The sequence below is a fragment of the Microcaecilia unicolor genome, chromosome 10 (assembly GCF_901765095.1).
Source record: "Microcaecilia unicolor chromosome 10, aMicUni1.1, whole genome shotgun sequence".
NCBI lineage: Eukaryota > Metazoa > Chordata > Amphibia > Gymnophiona > Siphonopidae > Microcaecilia > Microcaecilia unicolor.
In genome coordinates this window covers 196,896,547-196,916,420 of record NC_044040.1, presented here as the reverse complement: position 1 = coordinate 196,916,420, position 19,874 = coordinate 196,896,547, and the positions used below count along the sequence as shown (strand labels likewise).

The window sequence follows — 19,874 nt, the reverse complement described above, 5'->3', positions numbered from 1 at the left end:
ATAAAGTACACCTAAACTAAGACATACTTTATAGAATGCACTTAGGTGAAATTCATTTCACTGCCAAAGTTTTAGGCGTGATATATAGAATCTAGTCCTAAGTGTTAAAGGTTTTCTTGTACACTGTGAGCGCACATGACTTTACCATTTGGTTCCCTCACACTTTGTATGTTTTATGATTTATGTACTGCATTATGTTGTGTTTGTTTATATGAGTTTATGTTATTTTTATTACTGTACCCCTGAAGCAGCCCCTGTGTGGGTGAAACGTGGACCACATCGGGTGATATTTTAAATTTATTGTGCCGGATTTGCTGTTTGTTGCATCTTCCCATGCTCTGTCCAGACTCTATCCATTTGTTTACGCCTACGTGTCCAATACTGGTTGCACATTTAAATTTATAGAATACCGCCGTTCATGTATGTAAATCTACACTTATGCACAAAAATGGCAGTAGTACACCCAACTGCTACTCTGTAATTACATGTTAAAACGATTTAATGTGCAATTGTCAGGGTGGTGGTCACAGGGAGGGGCATGGGTGGGGCCAACATTTATGCACATAAAGTGCAGAGTACTGTAATTTGAGCATGTAAATGTCGCATTGAAGTGAACCTATTTACGCCAGCCATAGACCTGACATCAATGTATGCGTCGATATTTAGGTGTGCTGATGACGACATGCTAGTATTCTATAAGAATACTTACACACATATGGTGGTCTGAGGAAGAGTAAATACAAATGTTTCATTTTAATTTAGATGTATTTTCCGTTTATATAATTTCTCTGTATTACCTTACAAATGATTGTTTGTTTGTATTATTGAAATCATATAAATAAATAAATTTTAAAAAAAAAGAATACTTACACACATAAGTGTCCTTATAAAATAGGTGCACTGCTCACATTATTTGGGCACCTAAAATGAGGTGCACAGTTATAGAACTTGAGGCCTCCTTAGTTTCAGGCCTCAATATTGTGGAGCTCCCTTCCTAATAATCTAAGAGTAGGTATAACCTACTCTGTTTTCAGGGCTGAAGTCAAGGCCTGGTTGTTGACAACAAGGCTTTGATTCCTGATAAAACGCTTATCCATTGCACTTCTTGACTCTTACTGGATTTGTAGTTACTATACTCTGGTATTCATTAGCGTGGTATTTAAAATATATGTTTTGTGTTGTTTATGTGGTTATATTCCCTGGCTCTTCTCAGCAGATGATTGTAACTGTATCATATTTGAAGATTTTGTTATGGTCTTGTGTAATATCCTACTTTTTATTGTAAACAGTCTTGACGCAGTGGCGTTCCTAGGGGGGGGGTGCGGTCTGCCCCGGGTGCACGCCGCTGAGGGGGGTGCCGCGCGTGCCTGTCCTTCGTTCGTTCCATGCTCCCTCTGCCCCGGAACAGGCTACTTCTGTTCCGGGGCAGAGGGAGCATGGAACGAACGAAGGACAGGCGCGCGCGGCACCCACCAGCGGCGTGCACCCGGGGGGTTCTTTCGCAGGGGTGTGTCCTTTCACCGGGGGGGGGGGGTTGCACTGCACCCGGGGGCGGGGCGCATTGGCGATCCGCCCCAGGTCTCAGCCCTCCTAGGAACGCCACTGTCTTGACGTTTAAACTAAAGGCAGTACAAGTCAATAAACCATAAATCATAAAACCCTTCGTAGTACCTATAACACTGCAGTTAATGTTGTAAAAAAAAAAAAAGAAGGTTATTTCTCTTGTTTCTAGAATGATCTTCACTTTTCAAGGCTGTTTAAGATAGTTAGACGACTCACAGTTCCAGAACACTCTATTTGCCTTCAACCTACACCAGAACTGAGCTCGGAACAATTTGCATTAGCTTTTGTAAGGAAAATCAGTTCTACTTGAGACTACCTCCACTTACTGACATACTGTAGAAGAGGTGGGGGCAATCAGTCTGAATTCATATCTTATTCATGCACTCAGTCCATTAGTTTTTATAACAGTAGCACTGCCATCTGGCTATAAAGAAAATTATAAGCTGTATGAAGTCTATTTACATCTGTGACTGAACCTTTGCCAACACTTTGGGTCAAGCAGTGTATTGATCCCTTGCTACCATTTCTTTATAATATGGTTACCACTTGTCTAGAAAAAAGTCTGATATTTGATGAGTAGACTTTCATTTGTCTACACTTTAAGGATCTAAAGACTGATCTGAACAACACCGTCGATTATCACACAATATCAAACCACCCAAAGTGACTGAGAAAGCTGTTTTCCCTTCAACTCACAAACCCCCCTGTTTACGAATCCACACTAGTGACTGCCGTGTAGTAGTGCCAACACAGCCCATTCAAATTGAATGGGTTGTATTGGCATTAGCGCACGGCAGCCGTTAGCATGGCTTAGTAAACGGGGGGGGGGGGGGGGGGACTTTCTAGATAAAACCAATGCATTACACTCTAGACAGTCGGGATTCTTACCCAATCAAAGCACTGAACAGACGTTGATTGATTTATTTGACTTTGTTTAGACTTGTCTTCAGTATTTGATCTGGTGGACCATCCCTTATTACTACAAAGACTTTCTGAATCTTGGGATACATAGAACAGTTTAAGCTAGTTCCAATCCTTTCTAGAACAAAGGACCTTTTGTGTTCATTGGCATGAATATCCATTCAAAATTCTGATACCACTCAAATCTTCTACTTTGGATTACCAGGGTTCTTATTCAGGCTGTTTATCCTCCACATTCCCACACATGCCCTCTGATCCTCTCAACAAAGCCTTAGAATGGAGGTGTAGCCTCATTGTTAATGCAGTGTGCTGGGAACCTAGAGCTTCTTGTGATCCTGGGCAATTCATTTAACCCTCCATTGCCTCAGGCACAAAAACTTAGATTGTGAGCCCACTACAGATAGAGAAAGTACCTGTACGTAATATATGGAAACCACTTTGGCTGTACCACAGAAAGGAAGTATATCAAATCCTTGACCCTTACCCTTCGTGAAGTCCCACCTTATACGATGATTTGTCTAGAAGTTACAAGGTGTGCTGTCTTTAGGATGACTGCTTTGCCCTCTGGAACGGGCAGGTTTTAGATTAAGGCCAGAAACCTCATACTGCTATCCGGATAAGTCTCTCTGACTGGGGCCTGTCAACAATTTCCAGCAGTGCAGTCCAGATAATGCCACTGAAAATGATCACAGCCCATCCCAGCACTCTCTGGATAGTATTACTGTTGGAATGTAATTGTATTTTACATGCATTGCCTGTCACCTATTATTTCTCTGTGATTACTCTGTGACCTCTGATGTGAATTACTTAGAGAGGTCACACAGCTATGCAACTTCCTGTGGGGGTTAGATGCAGCAGATGCAGCACATGGAGCACATGGAGCTCATGATCTCTCCTAACCTGAGAGGATCTATGGTGGTGTGAGCATCCATTACCATCTAAGCACATGGAAGGAGCTGATAAGACAAATGTATAGTAATATGTAAATATAAGCCTGTCTGATTATAATCAAACTGCAAACTGTGAGTAAACAGATGTTTTGTTACTTCAACTTTAAAGTGACTCAGCAGTGAATTATTCAGGGGTGAATGAGAGAGAGATGAAGAAAGAAATTAACATTTCTAAAGCTGAAGCTGTGTGTACTAAAATCTGCTAATTATTTACTACAAATAATCCAACAAAAGGGTTATGGGCCCAGGGCCAGGAATTGAAAAAGAAGAGAAATATTACCAGGCAGAAAAAAAGGCCACATTTTTCTCTTAAGTTTTAAAGGAAAGATTCAGTCTGTCTCTCTCTCCCCCCCACACAGCAGACAGAAGGCTAAGAAAATGGCTGAGGGAAGAAATTCACCATTGTTCTATTCTCTCAAGGTGCCTAAATTAACTGAGTTTAATTATCAGCAATGGGAACTAAGATTCATATGTCTCCTTCGAGCAAAAAGATTAAATATATGCTTAGACCAAGACAGAACAGATGAAAATATGGCTGAATGGGACAATGCAAACTATAATGTGAAGTGCATGCTTTTGGAAGCTCTCTCTGAGAAACAAGCCATATTAGTGGAGGGAAAAGATACACCAAAGGACATTTTATATAAACTGAGAACTATGTATGCAACTACATATGCAAAGCAGCAACCAATTTGGTTGGCAGAGTTGAATGAAACCAAATTAAGGGATAAAAGTAAATGTAATGATCACATTATGCATCTTATGTCTTCATTTCAAAAGCTAGAACTTTCAGGAATTCCCATGTGTGATGCATTGAAAAGAGCATTTCTTTTTACCTCACTATCAAAGAAGTTTGATGTTTTTAGGTCTGTAAATGAGGCAATTGAAGGGCAATCTTTTGAACAGGCAACATCAAAACTAAGGCAGGAATGCATAATAAATGATTCTGAGGAGATGTGTTCTCAAAGCAAGTCAGAGAGAAATGAAACAAATTTCTTGGCAAAGAACAGAGGAAGGCGGAGCTATGGGAAAACTCCACCCAAGGGCAAGCTGATTTGCTACTCATGTGGAAAGGAGGGACATGTATCTAAATGGTGTAAGGAAACACAAAACACTCCCTCTAGCTCACCTAAGCCAATGGAACTAAAGAATTTTCAAACCAGGAAATGTATGAAGGACAAAGATAAACACCAGGGCTTTCTAATGGCAGAAAAATCTTTGACTATGGTAAATAATAATTCAAATGAAAGTACTTGGATTTTGGATTCAGGGAGCACATGCCATTTAACCAATTGTAAGGATTTCTTTCAGGAAATGAATCCAGAGGAAGGTATTCTTAAAACTGCAAACGCAGGGACTGCTAAGATCCAAGCAAAAGGTATTGGATTCTTAAAATGCAAAGTGTCTAATGAAGTTAAAGAAATTCCTGTAAGTGATGTCTTGTATATTCCCCAAGCAGTTTGTAATATGCTTAGTGTATCTACATTAGATAAGAAGGGATTTGCGATTCATTTTGAAAACAGTAAGTGCACAATCTCTAAAAATGATGAAGTGTATGCTGAAGCTTTTATGCATAATGATGTTTATAAACTGAGCATTTCAGGTGAAGCCTCACATATGGCGCAAGTAAGGAAGAATGATGGTAAATGTAGTCTGGAAATCTGGCACCGCCGCCTGGGACATCGTGATTTTAAGGTGATCCAGGATCTTTACAGTAGGCAACTAGCCACAGGCATTCAGATAAGTGCAGATGCTGGTAAAATGGAGAAATGCATAGACTGTGTTACTCAAAAAGGTATGAGACCCTCATTTCCTGCATACACAGGAAATAGGAGTAATAAAGTACTGGACTTAATACACAGTGACTTATGTGGACCGTTTAATATCCCATCATTGGGAAATAACAGATTTGTGCTAATATTCTTGGATGATTTCTCTAGATACTGTGTGGTCTATTTGCTGAAAGAGAAAAGTCAAGTCACAGACATGCTGAAGAAATACGTAGCCATGGTGAGCAATAAATTTGAAAGAAAACCAAAGGTTCTTCAGACCGACAATGGTGGTGAGTTCATTTCACAAAGCATGCGCACATTTCTAGAACAAGAAGGCATTCAACATATCACAACAGTAGCTTATACACCAGAGCAAAATTCTGTTGCAGAGAGAAAATTTAGGTCACTTGTGGAAATGACCAGATGTATGCTGTCAGATAGCAATCTCCCTAAAAGACTATGGGGGGAAGCCATTCTCACAGCAGTGTACCTACAAAACAGAATGCCAACTAAAGGCGCTGAGCGCACACCACATGAGACATGGCATGGTAGGAAGCCAAACCTGTCACACATAAGAACATTTGGAAGTACAGCATATGCTCACGTACCAAAGCAAAGAAGGCATAAGCTGGATTCCACAACAGAAAGGGGCATTTTAGTTGGCTATACTCCAGGACACAAAGGATATAGAATTTTGAATCTGAAAACTGGCATTGTTGGCATAAGACATGTTACATATTTTGATAAAAACAAAAGGGTTGATAAAGGCTGGATTATCCCAGATGAGCCTTATCATCCAGAATATGAAACTAGAACCATAATAGACATGCCAGTGTATATAAATGCCATACCAAGGCAGATGTCTGAAAGCAACTCACCTGTATCTAACGAGGAACAGGCAGAGGAAGCAGACACAGAAAGGATCATTGAAGAAGACAGTACAGTTGGAGAAGGGGAATCAATTGGAGAAGAACTCTCAGATATAGAGGATGCAGAAAGGTCAGACCAACCTGTTGTCAGACGCTCATCCAGGGAAAACAAAGGTGTTCCACCCCCAAGACTGTCTTACTTAACAAAGTCAGCAGAAGCTCAAGAGCCCTTAACATGGGATGAGATTGAGAAAATGCCAGCAGAAGAAGCTGCTGAATGGCATAAAGCTGCACAAGAAGAAATTGATGCATTGGATAAAAATAATACTTGGATTCTTACAAAATTACCTCCTGGCAAGAAAGCTATAGGATGCAAATGGGTATTCAAGTTAAAAAGGAATGCACAAGGAAAAGTGGAAAGGTATAAAGCCAGATTAGTGGCAAAGGGATATCTTCAAAAATATGGAGAAGATTTTGATGAAGTGTTTGCACCTGTAGTGAAACACACGACAATCAGAACACTTCTGAGCATTGCAGTCTCAAAAGGCATGCAAGTCAAACACATTGATGTGAAAACAGCATTTCTTCATGGAGATATAACTGAAGACTTGTACATGGAACAACCAACAGGTTTCATAAATACAAAACAAAGACAGCTAGTGTGTAAATTAAACAAAGGTCTTTATGGATTAAAGCAAAGTGCAAAATGTTGGAATGATAAATTGCATGAAATATTGACAAATTTAGGATTTAAGCAAGGTGAAGCAGATAAATGCTTGTACACTAGGTGCACAAATGGACAATATGCATACATTTTAGCTTTTGTTGATGATCTGCTCATTGCAAGCAAAAGTGAGCAAGAGTACAAGGACATTGTAAAGTGTTTAAACCAGAATGTTGAGATAAAAGAACTTGGTAATGTGTCATACTATCTTGGTATAGAAATTGAGAAACAAAATGATGGTTCTTATCTTCTAAGCCAGAAGCAGAAAATAAATGAGCTTATTGAAAGTTTAGGTATGCAAGATGCCCAAGTTGTAAGCACTCCCATGATCACTGATTTTCTGAAGGATGAAACAGTAAGAGAACCTTTACCAGATAACATCCAATATAGATCAGCCATAGGTAAGCTTTTATATCTAGCTACCACATACAGGGCTGATATAGCAAATGCAGTAGGAATTTTGAGCAGAAGGGTCAGCTCACCTACCAAATCAGATTGGACTGCAGTTAAAAGGATGGTAAGGTATTTAAAGGGTACCATTGATTGTAAATTAAAGATTTCAGCCAATAGTAATCCAAAACTAATATGTTACTGTGATTCAGATTGGGCAGGGGATCATTCTAATTATAAATCCACAAGTGGATATGTGTTTATGTATGGAAATGTACAAATTTCATGGGCCAGTCATAAACAAAGTATTGTGAGTCTGTCTTCTACAGAAGCTGAATATGTGGCTGTATCGGAAGCGTGCAGAGAACTGATGTGGATTGAAAAACTTTTGCTGGATTTCGGAATAGCTGAAAAGAGACCAATCCAGATAATGGAAGATAATCAGAGCTGCATCCGACTGTCACAGAATGACAAGGTTCAGTCACGCACCAAGCACATCGCAACGAAATACCACAACGTGCGAGAGTTGGCGAAAGAAGGGGTCATCAGTCTACACTATTGTCACACCAGTGAGATGACAGCTGACATTATGACCAAACCGTTACCCAGAGAACATTTTGTGAATCTGCGTATAAAGCTTGGACTTTGTATGAATAAATAATTGCATGACAGTTATGCATGAGAAGGGGTTTGTTGGAATGTAATTGTATTTTACATGCATTGCCTGTCACCTATTATTTCTCTGTGATTACTCTGTGACCTCTGATGTGAATTACTTAGAGAGGTCACACAGCTATGCAACTTCCTGTGGGGGTTAGATGCAGCAGATGCAGCACATGGAGCACATGGAGCTCATGATCTCTCCTAACCTGAGAGGATCTATGGTGGTGTGAGCATCCATTACCATCTAAGCACATGGAAGGAGCTGATAAGACAAATGTATAGTAATATGTAAATATAAGCCTGTCTGATTATAATCAAACTGCAAACTGTGAGTAAACAGATGTTTTGTTACTTCAACTTTAAAGTGACTCAGCAGTGAATTATTCAGGGGTGAATGAGAGAGAGATGAAGAAAGAAATTAACATTTCTAAAGCTGAAGCTGTGTGTACTAAAATCTGCTAATTATTTACTACAAATAATCCAACAATTACAGCAGTCCAGGAGCAGTCTGGATAACCTAGGTCAGTGATGATTATTTGGAAATATCTTTAAATACTGTTCCACAGCCTACATTTAAAAGAAATGCCAACTGTGGAGTTTAAATATTGGCCCAAATACATCAATTTCTCTTTCCCTTCTGTGATCCTTTTTTGTTATGGAACTACTTATTGAATATTGTATAATGCCTGTCATGTCTTCCCCTTCCAGACTCATCCTGTCTTTAAGGTGTCTTGTTTTTTTTTTTTAAACCTAATGTAACCGCAGGTTAAACTTTCTGTTTACCTGGGCATGGTTGGACCAGTGCTGGTGCTGGTACTCTGCCAATTGCTGGTGTTGTGGGAATGGAGGTGGTGCTGGCATGGAGTGTTCTCCATGGGTGCAGCTGCACTGAGAACTGGTACTGGAGACTGCAGATAGATGATCTTGGGGCTGAACTCAGAAGTGTTCATAGCTATTTGAGAGGTGGCCCTCCAGATGTGATATGTGCCTGAGAAGTAGCCATGATGCTGCTTCAGGGTTTGGGAGGCAGTGTAGGGCCAAGTGGACTCTGGCAAGATGGCAGGTGGCCTCTGGTATGATTGCGGTGGTTGATGGGGGAAGGCTCTGTCAACTCGTGGATATAGATTGTGTCCCAGGGAGCAGTGGCGTACCAAGGGAGGGGGCAGTGGGGGGCGGTCTGCCACTGGGTGCACGCCGCTGGGGGGTGTGCCACGTGCCGGTCAGCGTTGTTGGTTTCCATGCTCCCTCTGCCCCGGAATAGGAAGTAACCTGTTCCAGGGCAGAGGGAGCATGGAAACCAATGACGCTGACCGGCTCGCGGCACCCCCCCCCCAGTGGCGTCACCCGGGGGGGTTCTTTCTCCGGGGTGGGGGGGTGTCCCTTCGCCGGGGGGGGGGGCACTGCACCCGAGGGCGGGGCGCATCGGCGATCTGCCCCGGGTGTCAGCGCCCCTCGGAACGCCACTGCCAGGGAGCACTCATGTCTACATGTGAACATGCACGTGAACAAGGAGGTATGAAGTGCTGAAGCTGGTACTGGGGTTTGGATGAGAGGGTGAGTACCAGGTAGGGGTGAGTGTTTATATGTGTGAATATGTAGGGATTAGGGTTTTTAGGGGAAGACGGTTTTTATTGTAAAGTGGTCCATATTTTTCTGAGGCAGGGTTTGTGTGCCTTGTGGCTGTAGTGAACCCAGAACAAGGAAGACTTTAAAATTGTAAGTGGGCTGATTTTGGCAGTTGAGAAGGAATTGCCAAAATGATTGGTTTTATGTGAGTATGATTGTGATCTGGGAAGAAAAACTAAGGAAAAGTTAAAGCAAAATTGGTAGTTTCAGTGTGTGTTTGAGTCAGTCATAGACTGCCTGCTTGCGTAGTAAGTGTGACTGACTGGTAAGGGAAAGAGAGCAGATGCAGTATTTAATTCCTCTCAGTATAATTATTGAAGGAGAGACTGGAAAATTGATGTATGATTTTTGATATAAACTGGAGAAGAAAGTTATTTAAAAGAAAAATTTCCTTCTGGAGTAAAAAAAAAAACATTAATATTTAAACTGACTGAACTAATACCATTACTATTCTAAAGTGTATGTTTAATGAAGACTGTAATTGAAAATAATTTCCAGAGCTTAAATACAGTGCAATCTGCTTAAGTGCAAGGGTCTACGACCAAAGAAATACATGCAGTTAACCGGAGCATGCACTTAACCGTTGTGACCCAAAGAAGCTTGACATCTGATAAACATATGTACAGTACTGTTTATTACATGTACAGTATACAGTCTCCATTAATTGACGTTAGGCTTACTTGAAGTAATCAGCTATAGTCCTCTGTACACTATTGTGTCTGTGAGTTCCATAGACTACGTCTGCCAGATGGTAAAAACTGTCATAGTACTGACATCCAGTGGCCTCCAGATAGGCCCGCATGGTGTTGAGACTCTCCAGTGCTCTTTCAAAAGTGACAGGTGGTTGTTGAATTTCGTCACCATGTGCATCGCTGCTCATTTCATCATCTGTTTCATCATCAGCCATTGCCTGCATGTAGGCACATATCTGGACATCAGTGCTGTCGTCAGCTGTATGTAGATCGTAATCAACAGCTACATAGTGATGAAACTCCTCTTTAGTAACACAGGCTGGGATGTCAATAGCCTGTTCATCTGACGCGTTTACAACAGCTGCATCTGTTTCGTCCCTCTCCACATCCTTAACAAAGCTTGCCCACTTGTAGCAGTTCACAATGGTTGCCTGTGTAACATGATTCCAGGCTTCTTTCTGCATATGTAGGGAATCCAACAGTGATAGATTACGAGCCAGTTCAACAGCATGTTTATCCTTTCCAGTCTGGTCATCCATAACGCTCATCAGACGACGTAGCACAAGAGCCCGATAATGTTTTTTGAAATTGGCTATTATGCCCTGATCCATAGGTTGGATCAGAGAGGTAGTGTTTGGTGGCAGGAAGACCACCTTGACATTAGACAGCCTGACATCATTACTGTGTGCAGCACAATTATCACAAAGCAACAAAATCTGACGCTTTTGTGCCCGCATTCTAGTGTCTAACTTCTTTAGCCACTGCTTCCAAATTTCTCCAGTCATCCATGAATTTGGGTTAGCCTCGTATGACACAGGAAGTCGCTTAACATTCTTGAAGCAACGGGGATGTTTGCTCTTTCCAATGATGAGTGGTTCCAACTTCTCACTCCCATCCATATTGCAGCAAAGGAGGATCGTCAGTCGGTCCTCCGACATTTTACTTCCTGTAGTTTTGGCTTGTTTAAATGCAAGTGTTCCATCAGGAATTGCTCGCCAGTAGAAACCATTTTCGTCAGCATTGAAAATGTCATGAAGTGCAAACTTGTTCAAGATGGTAGAAAGAACTGAAACAACCCAATTTTCAGCACCAAAGTCATCAGCGTCTTGTTTTTCACCATGCTGTTTCTTGAATTTTATGTTGTTCCTCTCCTTCCATCTTTCCAGCCATCCAACAGTGGCTTTGAATTCAGTTAGTCCAAGACTTTCAGCTAGCTGATTAGCTTTCTCCATAAGCAGTGGACCACTGACAGGAAACTGTCTGCTCCTACCTCGAGAAAACCACCGAAGAAGAGCATCTTGTACCTCCTCAGCTTTTCCCGCCCGTTTACGTTTCCTGTGTGGATTTGTATTGTTTTGCCAGCCTTCCAGAAGTTGATCTTTCTGCTTCAAGATATGTGAACTTTGACTGGGATTGACACCATATTCTTTAGCAATAGATGCTTGACTTTGTTTGTTTTCTAATTTTTTAAGAACTTCTATTCGTTCAGCCAGTGTTAAAGTCTTACAGTTGCATGATGACGATGACGACAACAACAACTCCAGTGTACACTCTAACAACTTTCTTTCACTTATTCTGCCTGTGGCAGTTAACCAATGAGATTTCAAATTTATCGCCCCTTTGTCACGTGCCAATCGGCTTTCATATTCCGTGCGTGTGCTTATGCGGAGTCTTTCCTGCAGAGGAACGGTCTTAAACTAAGTGAATTTTGCACTTATCAGTGCTAAACCAAAGTTTGTCCCCATAGAAATTGATGGTGCCAAAAACGGGACCGAAGTACGGCATACAGTTAAACAGAGCATGCACTTATCCGACGTGCACTTAAATGGAGTGCACTGTATTATTGAATGAGTGAGAGACTGCTCTGACAATGTAGGTATTAAGCACTGATATTACCATCTGGTTTTTTTTAAGTGTTACAGAAACAGAGATAACTGCTCTTACAGTATTTAAAACAGATATTGAAAATAATTTCTAAAGCTGAGTTTTAGAGACAATATATTATAACAACTGTAAGCAGTTAAAGAGTTTCATTTGTTCAAGAGTGAGAGAGTGCACAGAACATTTGGAAAAACTAGGGTGGATTAGTTATGGAATAAAAATGATCTTTTAATTTATTGGGGTTAGTCAGATTCAACCATTAGGTTTCTGAAGAAGGAAAGTTAGGAACTCAAAGTGACACTAGTACCGAACAGATACAAATAGGGAGAAAGGGGGGGACTCATGGACTTGATATCCCAAAAGTGGAGCATGTGACTTATTTATACCATAGGATAGAGGAATATCAACTGCTTAACCCTGCAAAAGTTCAGCCTCAAATATGGACTAATTATGCCTTTAAAAAAATGAGAAATGTTTATCAATAAAAATGTACATTTTTTAGAAAAATTCATTTGAAAAATAGTAAACTGAAAACATCTATATCTCTGTAATCCAAATTTGTGAAACAATTGTATAGTCTCTTTTTACTGACCCTATAGTACACAAAACTTTCAAAAATGAAAGTTGCCCAAGTTACCCCTCCAAATGCTACAGCAATTATCTCTATTACTTGTAACCCCAATTTTGGTACCTTTTCACTCAGCGGGTCACACACACATATATATATATATATATAATGTATACATATATGTATATATGCATATGCACATATACATATGCACATAGAAAACAAAGTTTAATATATAAATTATTACATGATCAATTTTAGTGTGCTAGTGTTCAGTGATCATGTTAGTTGAATTATCAAAATCTCTCAGGTGGACATAAGGATCCAAAAGGTAATTGAGGTGGCCATGACTAGAGGTCTGCCTACAGCGCCCAGTACCCTGGAAGTAGATGTAATTTAATAGATACACCTGTGTACTTACATCATATTTGGCATTCCCTATTCAACCTTTGAACCATATTTACCAAAGGGATTTCCCTGTTTTGTTTCTATGGGGAAAATGCTTGTACATCTGACCCAAAATGTGTCTCTTTATTGAAATATTGTAATTTCACGTAGGGAAAATGCAGAGGTGTAGTTAGCTATCAGCAAACAGAACTCAAACTCAAAATCCATTAACCAGTCTTTGCAAGCTCCTCTTACCTCAAAGTCCCCCCCCCCCCCCTTTGTAAAAAAAAAAAAATCTCCAAGCGGCAGTTTAAATGAATTATGATCATCTATGAGAAACTGCTTAAACAGAGAGGCTTTAATATATCTCCAGACTATCAAATAATTGGGTTCCCATCAGATGAATTTCGGGATGAAATTCCACCATTTGGTACAGTGGTAAGGGAATCCTGACATGTAGATTGACCTGTAGATCACATTTTTGCAATTGGGATAGTGGAGGGTTAGATAATCTCTTGAACCAGGGAGAGCGTTGCGAAGGGGGAGATCAATTAAAGGTTGCATAAAAACAGGGGTTAAGCCAAATGGAGTTCTCAAGGTTTCCGTGTTTTATTTCATTATGTAAGTTACAACTTGAAGAAGAAGAAAACAAAATCACCAAAATAAAAATATGTTGTGAGTACATTTAACTTGCCTTCCTGTCTAAATTAGCCAGACCTTTCTACAGGGTTAATCTTACTTCGCCATCCATACTGTGCTCTGAGCTGCAGAGTCCACATAAGGATTTTCAATGGCCTAGTTGTACATCCTGCCCTTTCATCTATGATGTTTTGAACACAATCATGGATCAATAAGAGCTGATATAATTTGTTATCAACTCTTCCAAGGTCTAACGCAGTTTAAATGTTGATGTTGTGAAACTGGACCTTTAACTCTGTAATTCATTACCAAACACTGTTATGCAATGTTTAGAAGTGAAGTGAAAAGCAAGCACCAGGAGAGACAGTAATACTGATCAGCTATGAAAGGTATGGCGTAGAACCTGCGAGCAATTTCTCTGGGTCGTTATGGGGGTAATGCCATAAAGTGAGCATGAATATTTATGCACCCATTATGTGCCTAAATCATTAGAGTAATGGCATATATGTGTATATGCGTGTGCACATATACATATAAATGTCAAAATTCCACCTGAGTGCTATTCTGTAAATATGTACATTTCATACATACAGTGGCGTTCCTAGGGGGGCTGACACCCGGGGCGGATCGCCGATGCGCCCCGCCCCCCCGGGTGCAGTGCCCCCCCGGAACAGCACGATGCCCCCCCCGGCGAAAGAACCCCCGGGTGCACGCCGCTGGGGGGGGGGGGGGTGCCGCGCGCCTGCCGGCTCTTCGTTTTCATGCTTCCTCTGCCCCAGAACAGGAAGTAACCTGTTCCGCGGCAAAGGGAGCATGAAAACGAAGAGCCGACAGGTGCGCGGCACCCCCCCCAGCGGCGTGCACCCAGGGCAGACTGCCCCCACCGCCCCCCCCTTGGTACGCCACTGCATACATAGTTCATATTTGACAGGTAGGAGTACGCTGGCAGAATATGGGAAGAGCATGGTTTCATTTATGTTCCTGTGAGCAACAGCATCATTGACTCTGCTTATTTTTAAGCACTCAGTTGCTCACTTTTACGTGAGCGTTATGCAAAGACCTTTCGGACCAATGACTTTACCATCCAGCATATCACCCTTGACACAGGCGTAGTGCTGAAACACGGCCGTTCAATCGCTAGGGACAGGCAGGTTCCCTGGAGTCCTGCAGAACTTGGCCTGTCCTTCACTACTGAAGGTGTGATACTGAAACAGCACCCCCTACTGGCAGGACTGTAGTTGAATGACTCCTACTCAGATTAGAGGGAACACTGGTGTGAAGTGCATCCACACTAATTGCCAATATACTTAATAGGTGATAAAGAACTTTTCTGTACAGTTCCTGCATAGTGACTGCTGGTCATACAACACCAGTAACCCCCGGAATGTATAAATGATGCCCAGATTTACGTGCCCAAAGATGCGTGCACAAATTAATTGAATTACGAACTCAGAATCATCAATAATTGGGTACTAACAACCAATTATTGACGTTAATTGGCACTGATTAGCATTTGCATGTGCATCTGGCTGTGCACTATTCTATGAGGCAGGGGCGTAGCTACGTGGGGCCACGGAGGCATGGGCCCCCACAGATTATGCCCTGGCCCCCTCTACATTTGACCCCCCCCCCCGCCGCCGCCCGCCCCCCTGCCGCTGCCGCATCAGGTACCTTGTTTGCTGGCAGGGGTCCCCAAAACCCGCCAGCCAAAGAGTTTTCTTCAGCGCCAGTCAACTCCGGCGCCTTCGTTGTGGGATCATCTGTTTCTGACGCCTTATGTCCTGCACCGTGCAAGTAGCCCCGTGCAGGATGTAAGGCGTCAGAAACAGAACGAAGGAAGAAGAGGACCTTGGCTGGCAGGGGTTGGGGTCCCCCGCCAGCAAAGGTATGCGACGGCGGGTTGTGAGAGCTTAACAAATGGAAGCACTTCAGCTTAAGTCATTTTGTGAAATGATGCCGTGTGTATATGCACAAAAAAAATAAAATTATCTGGGACCAGAAACTTAAAAAAGAGACATCTAGACCAAAAGACAATGGTTCAAGTTGTATATAGATTTAGGCCATGATAACCAACTATGTGAAGTCATTTTATTGGTGAACTTGAATGTTTTTTTCTCCATTTTTTATTAATAGGTATTCCTTGTTGAGAAAGCAGGAAGGCGATTCCTGTTTCTCATTGGTTTGGCCGGTATGTGTGTATGCACCATAATCATGACTATCGGGCTTGAATTGTTGGTAAGTTACGTGAAGCTTATGAAAGTGTACATGTGAAATATGTAAATTATATCATAATAGAGAAAAGGAATTGGTTGATTGGTGTAAGTTTACAAATACCATCCCCCTAACTCTATAAAAGTCACTAAAATTTGCCCATACAAATTTGGGCATGTGCCCAATTTGTATGTATAATTTAATTGCATAATGAGCTAATTAGCACTGGTAATTGGCTTTTTAACAAGCAATTAATGGCATTAATTAGATTTAATTGAAATGTACGCGTGTAAATTTTATGCGTGAGTCAAAAAAGGGGGTATGGAAATGGGAAGGTCATATCAGGTCATGGGCGGATCAGGGGCATTCCTTTAAGTTACATGTGTAGTTAGAGAATAAGGGCATCGGCACCTAAATTTACACATGGGTATTTGCATCACATTTTAGTTGGTGCAAATGGGTGAGCCGAAAGTTAGACACTATTCCTGGGTATAAGCATTACTCTACAAACTATGCCTAACTTCAGTGGCGTACCAAGGGGGGGGGCGGTCCGCCCCGGGTGCACGCCGCTGGGGGGTACCGCGGCGCGCGCCTGTGGGCTGCGACTTCGCTAACTTCCCTCGTTCGCTACAGCTCACTCTGCCCCGGAACAGGTTACTTCCTGTTCCGGGGCAGAGGGAGCTGCAGCGAACGAGGGAAGTTAATGAAGTCGGAGCCCACAGGCGTGCGCCGCGGCACCCCCCCCCAGCAGCGTGCACCCGGAGGGGTGTCATTTCACCGGAGGGGGGGTGTAATTTCGCAGGCGGGGGGGCTCTGCACCCGGGGGGGGGGGCGCATCGGCGATCCGCCCCGGGTGCAATCCAAGCTAGGAACGCCACTGCCTAACTTTAAGTACATTTTTCAGAATAGCTCTTTTATCAGTGCTGATTATTTTTTGGTGCCATATATAGAATTCACCCCCCCCCCCCCCTATATACAACTAGATTCAGTGGTAACTTATTGAATTATAAAAATGAACCTTTAAGAGTGGACTAACACGGCTACCACACCTCTCTATTAAAAATGAACACAAATTGCAAAGTAGCTTTCCAGATATAAAATAGTGTCCCTAATCTGTGAATCTGCAGTGTATATACCATCCCCCCCCCCCCCCCCCCGCCAAGTCCCCACGCACTGATTAGCTAGCAGTTGGAAAAGGAGAGTGGTGGTACCTTTGGCTGTACGCTCCTCTAGAGGCACCCCATATGGTTCAAGTTGCATCCTGGTGCAGCAGAGCAGAGGCGGCTGAGGGGAGATATGATAGAGGTCTATAAGATAATGAGTGGAATGGGACGGGTCGACGTGGAGCGTCTGTTTACGCTTTCCAAAAATACTAGGACAAGGGGGCATGCGATGAAGCTGCAGTGTGATAAATTTAAAACGAATCGGAGAAATTTTCTCTTCACTCAACGAGTAGTTCAACGCTGGAATTCGCTGCCGGAAAAGGTGGTTAAGGCGGTTAACTTAGCGGACTTCAAAAAAAGGGTTGGATGGCTTCCTGGAGGAAAAAGCCATAGAATGTTATTGAATGGACGAGGGAATAATACAGTATTTCTAGGATGGGCGGGACAAATTGCTTGTTCTTTTGGCCGCTGTCGGTGACAGGGTGCTGGGCTCGATGGACCCTTGGTCTGTCGCAGCATGGCGATGCTTATGTACTTATATATTCGGAGGCACCACTGATTTCCTCCGACTACTGGATGATTAGGAAGGGGCACAGAGGACAGAGAATTAGCAGGGGTTAGGAGGGTGAAAGAGGGTTCAGTAGATGGTGGACAGAGAACAAGTGTGGATGTATGCGAGAATTGTTGGGCTCATTTTCAAAAGAGAAAAACATCCAAAAAGTGGCATAAATCTGCATTTGGATGTTTTTCTCTCAAAAACGTCCACCTTGATATTTTCAAAACCAATTGGATGTTTTTCAGCCATAATGGAACAGAACAAAACCGTCCAAGACTAAAACTAAGACGTTTTGAGCTAGATCTGTTGTTTTTTTTTTTTTTTTTTTTTTACGAATAAGGCACAAAAAGGTGCCCTAAATGACCAGATGACCACTGGAGAGAATCAGGAGTGACTTCCCCTTGCTCCCTCAGTGGTCAATAACTCCCTCCCACCCCCGAAACAAATGTGATTAAAAACATCACTTGCCAGCCTCTATGCCAACCTCAGATGTTATACTCAGGTCCATTAGAACAGCATGCAGGACCCTGGAATAGTCTAATGGTGGGTGCTGTTCATTACAGACAGGTGGACCTAGGCCTATACCTCACTACCTGTTACACTTGTGGAGGAAACTGTGAGCCCTCCAAAACTCACCAGAAGCCCACTGTACCCACATATAGGTGCCCTGATCACCCATAAGGGCTATGGTAGTGGTGTACAATTGAGGGTAGTGGGTTTAGGGTGGATTTTTTTGTGGGGGGCTCAGCAGACAAGATAAGGGAGCAATGGTGAGATGTGTGCCTGGGTGCATTTTATGAAGTCCACGGCAGTGCCCTATTGCTTTCCTGGGACGTCTGGGGGACCAGTCTACTAAAAATGATGGCTCCTCATACCAGAGGGAGGGGGGAGGTATCTCTGTCACACACACACTCTCTCACAGTCAGTGCCTTTCTCTCTCTCACTCTCACACAGTCTTTCACACTATGTCTCACACTGTATCACATTCACTCTCTATGTGTCACACAGTCACTCTCACACACTCTCGGTCTCACACACTCGGTGTCATACACTCTCGGTCTCACAGAGAGTCTGTGTGTTCACTCTCTCTCTCTGTCACACACACATACTTGCACATTCACTCTCCCTCTGTCACACAGTCACTCTCTCTCAAACATACACACTCCGAGGAAGACCTTGCTAGCGCCTGTTTCATTTCTGTCAGAAACGGGCCTTATTTACTAGTGTGCATATAATTTAGGCCTGAGCACTTACAGCAGCCTAAAGGCCAGAAATATGTGCATAACTTATATTATTCTATAAATTATTCCCTGGATTCTTTATAGCATGACCAAAATTGCGCTCACAAATCTGGTCAAATTCTGGATTTGTTCGTGCAATTTAATTACTTAACAAGCCAATCAGCGCCAATAATTGCCAAAAACACACAATTATTGACACCAACTTGGTATTAATTAGAATTTCCTCTTACAACTTGCTAGTCGTATTCTGTAAAGTGATAATGTAAATTCTAACGCGTGCTTCCAGGCACGGCCACTAGGTGTATTCTATAAATCGTGTCTAAATCTAGGTATGGTTTACAGAATACGTCTAGGCGGAAATGTTTTTGGCGCTGATTTTTCAGGCGCCATATATAGAATCTAGTCCTATGTGCTTAAAATTTGAGTCCTGCTCTGCTCAGACTATGCCCATGTGTGTGCTTGCCTGTAAAATATTACATTATACAGTAATACCTCGGTTTTCGTCGATAATCCGTCCAAAAACAATCGGCGAAATCCCAAACCGAGGCAATTAGTATTAGCACTCGCAATCAATAAAAAAATGCTCACACAACGAGAAACAACGCCACACTGAGCAGAACGCATGGGTCACCCTTTGTTTTCGTGAGGTCATGTGGGCACGCCAACGAAATCCGAGGCAACCGACAAAATCCGAGACAAATTTTTCGCGAAAAAAATCGACGAAAACCGAAACCGACGATAACCGAAGTCAACGGAAACCGAGGTATTACTGTATTACATTACGCACATGACTTATATTCTGCAGATACCTTTCAGTTCACTGCGGATTACAAAGCAAAAAAACTGAACACAATAGTTCAGGAATTAACAAGAAAAGGTCTAATGCATCCTATATGATCAGATAAACTCACTTATCATCTGATAAAACAAACTTTTGGAATAAAAGTCTTAAACATCCTTCCGAACTATAATTAGTTCTTGTTTGATCTAACCAAGAATCTTAAAGAATCCCACAGGGAAACAGCTTGATATGAAAATGACGATTTTACCGACTTGTT

General features: G+C 42.2%; 1 protein-coding gene across 1 annotated transcript in view; it reads left to right on the top strand.

Moving 5' to 3' along the window:
- Nucleotides 1-19,874, top strand: part of SLC2A2 (solute carrier family 2 member 2) — a 75,545-nt gene that overhangs the window by 44,132 nt on the left and 11,539 nt on the right. Inside the window, exon 9 of the mRNA XM_030216915.1 lies at nucleotides 15,779-15,880. Within this exon, the coding sequence (XP_030072775.1) occupies nucleotides 15,779-15,880 (102 nt within the window). The remainder of the gene's footprint in view (nucleotides 1-15,778; nucleotides 15,881-19,874) is intronic.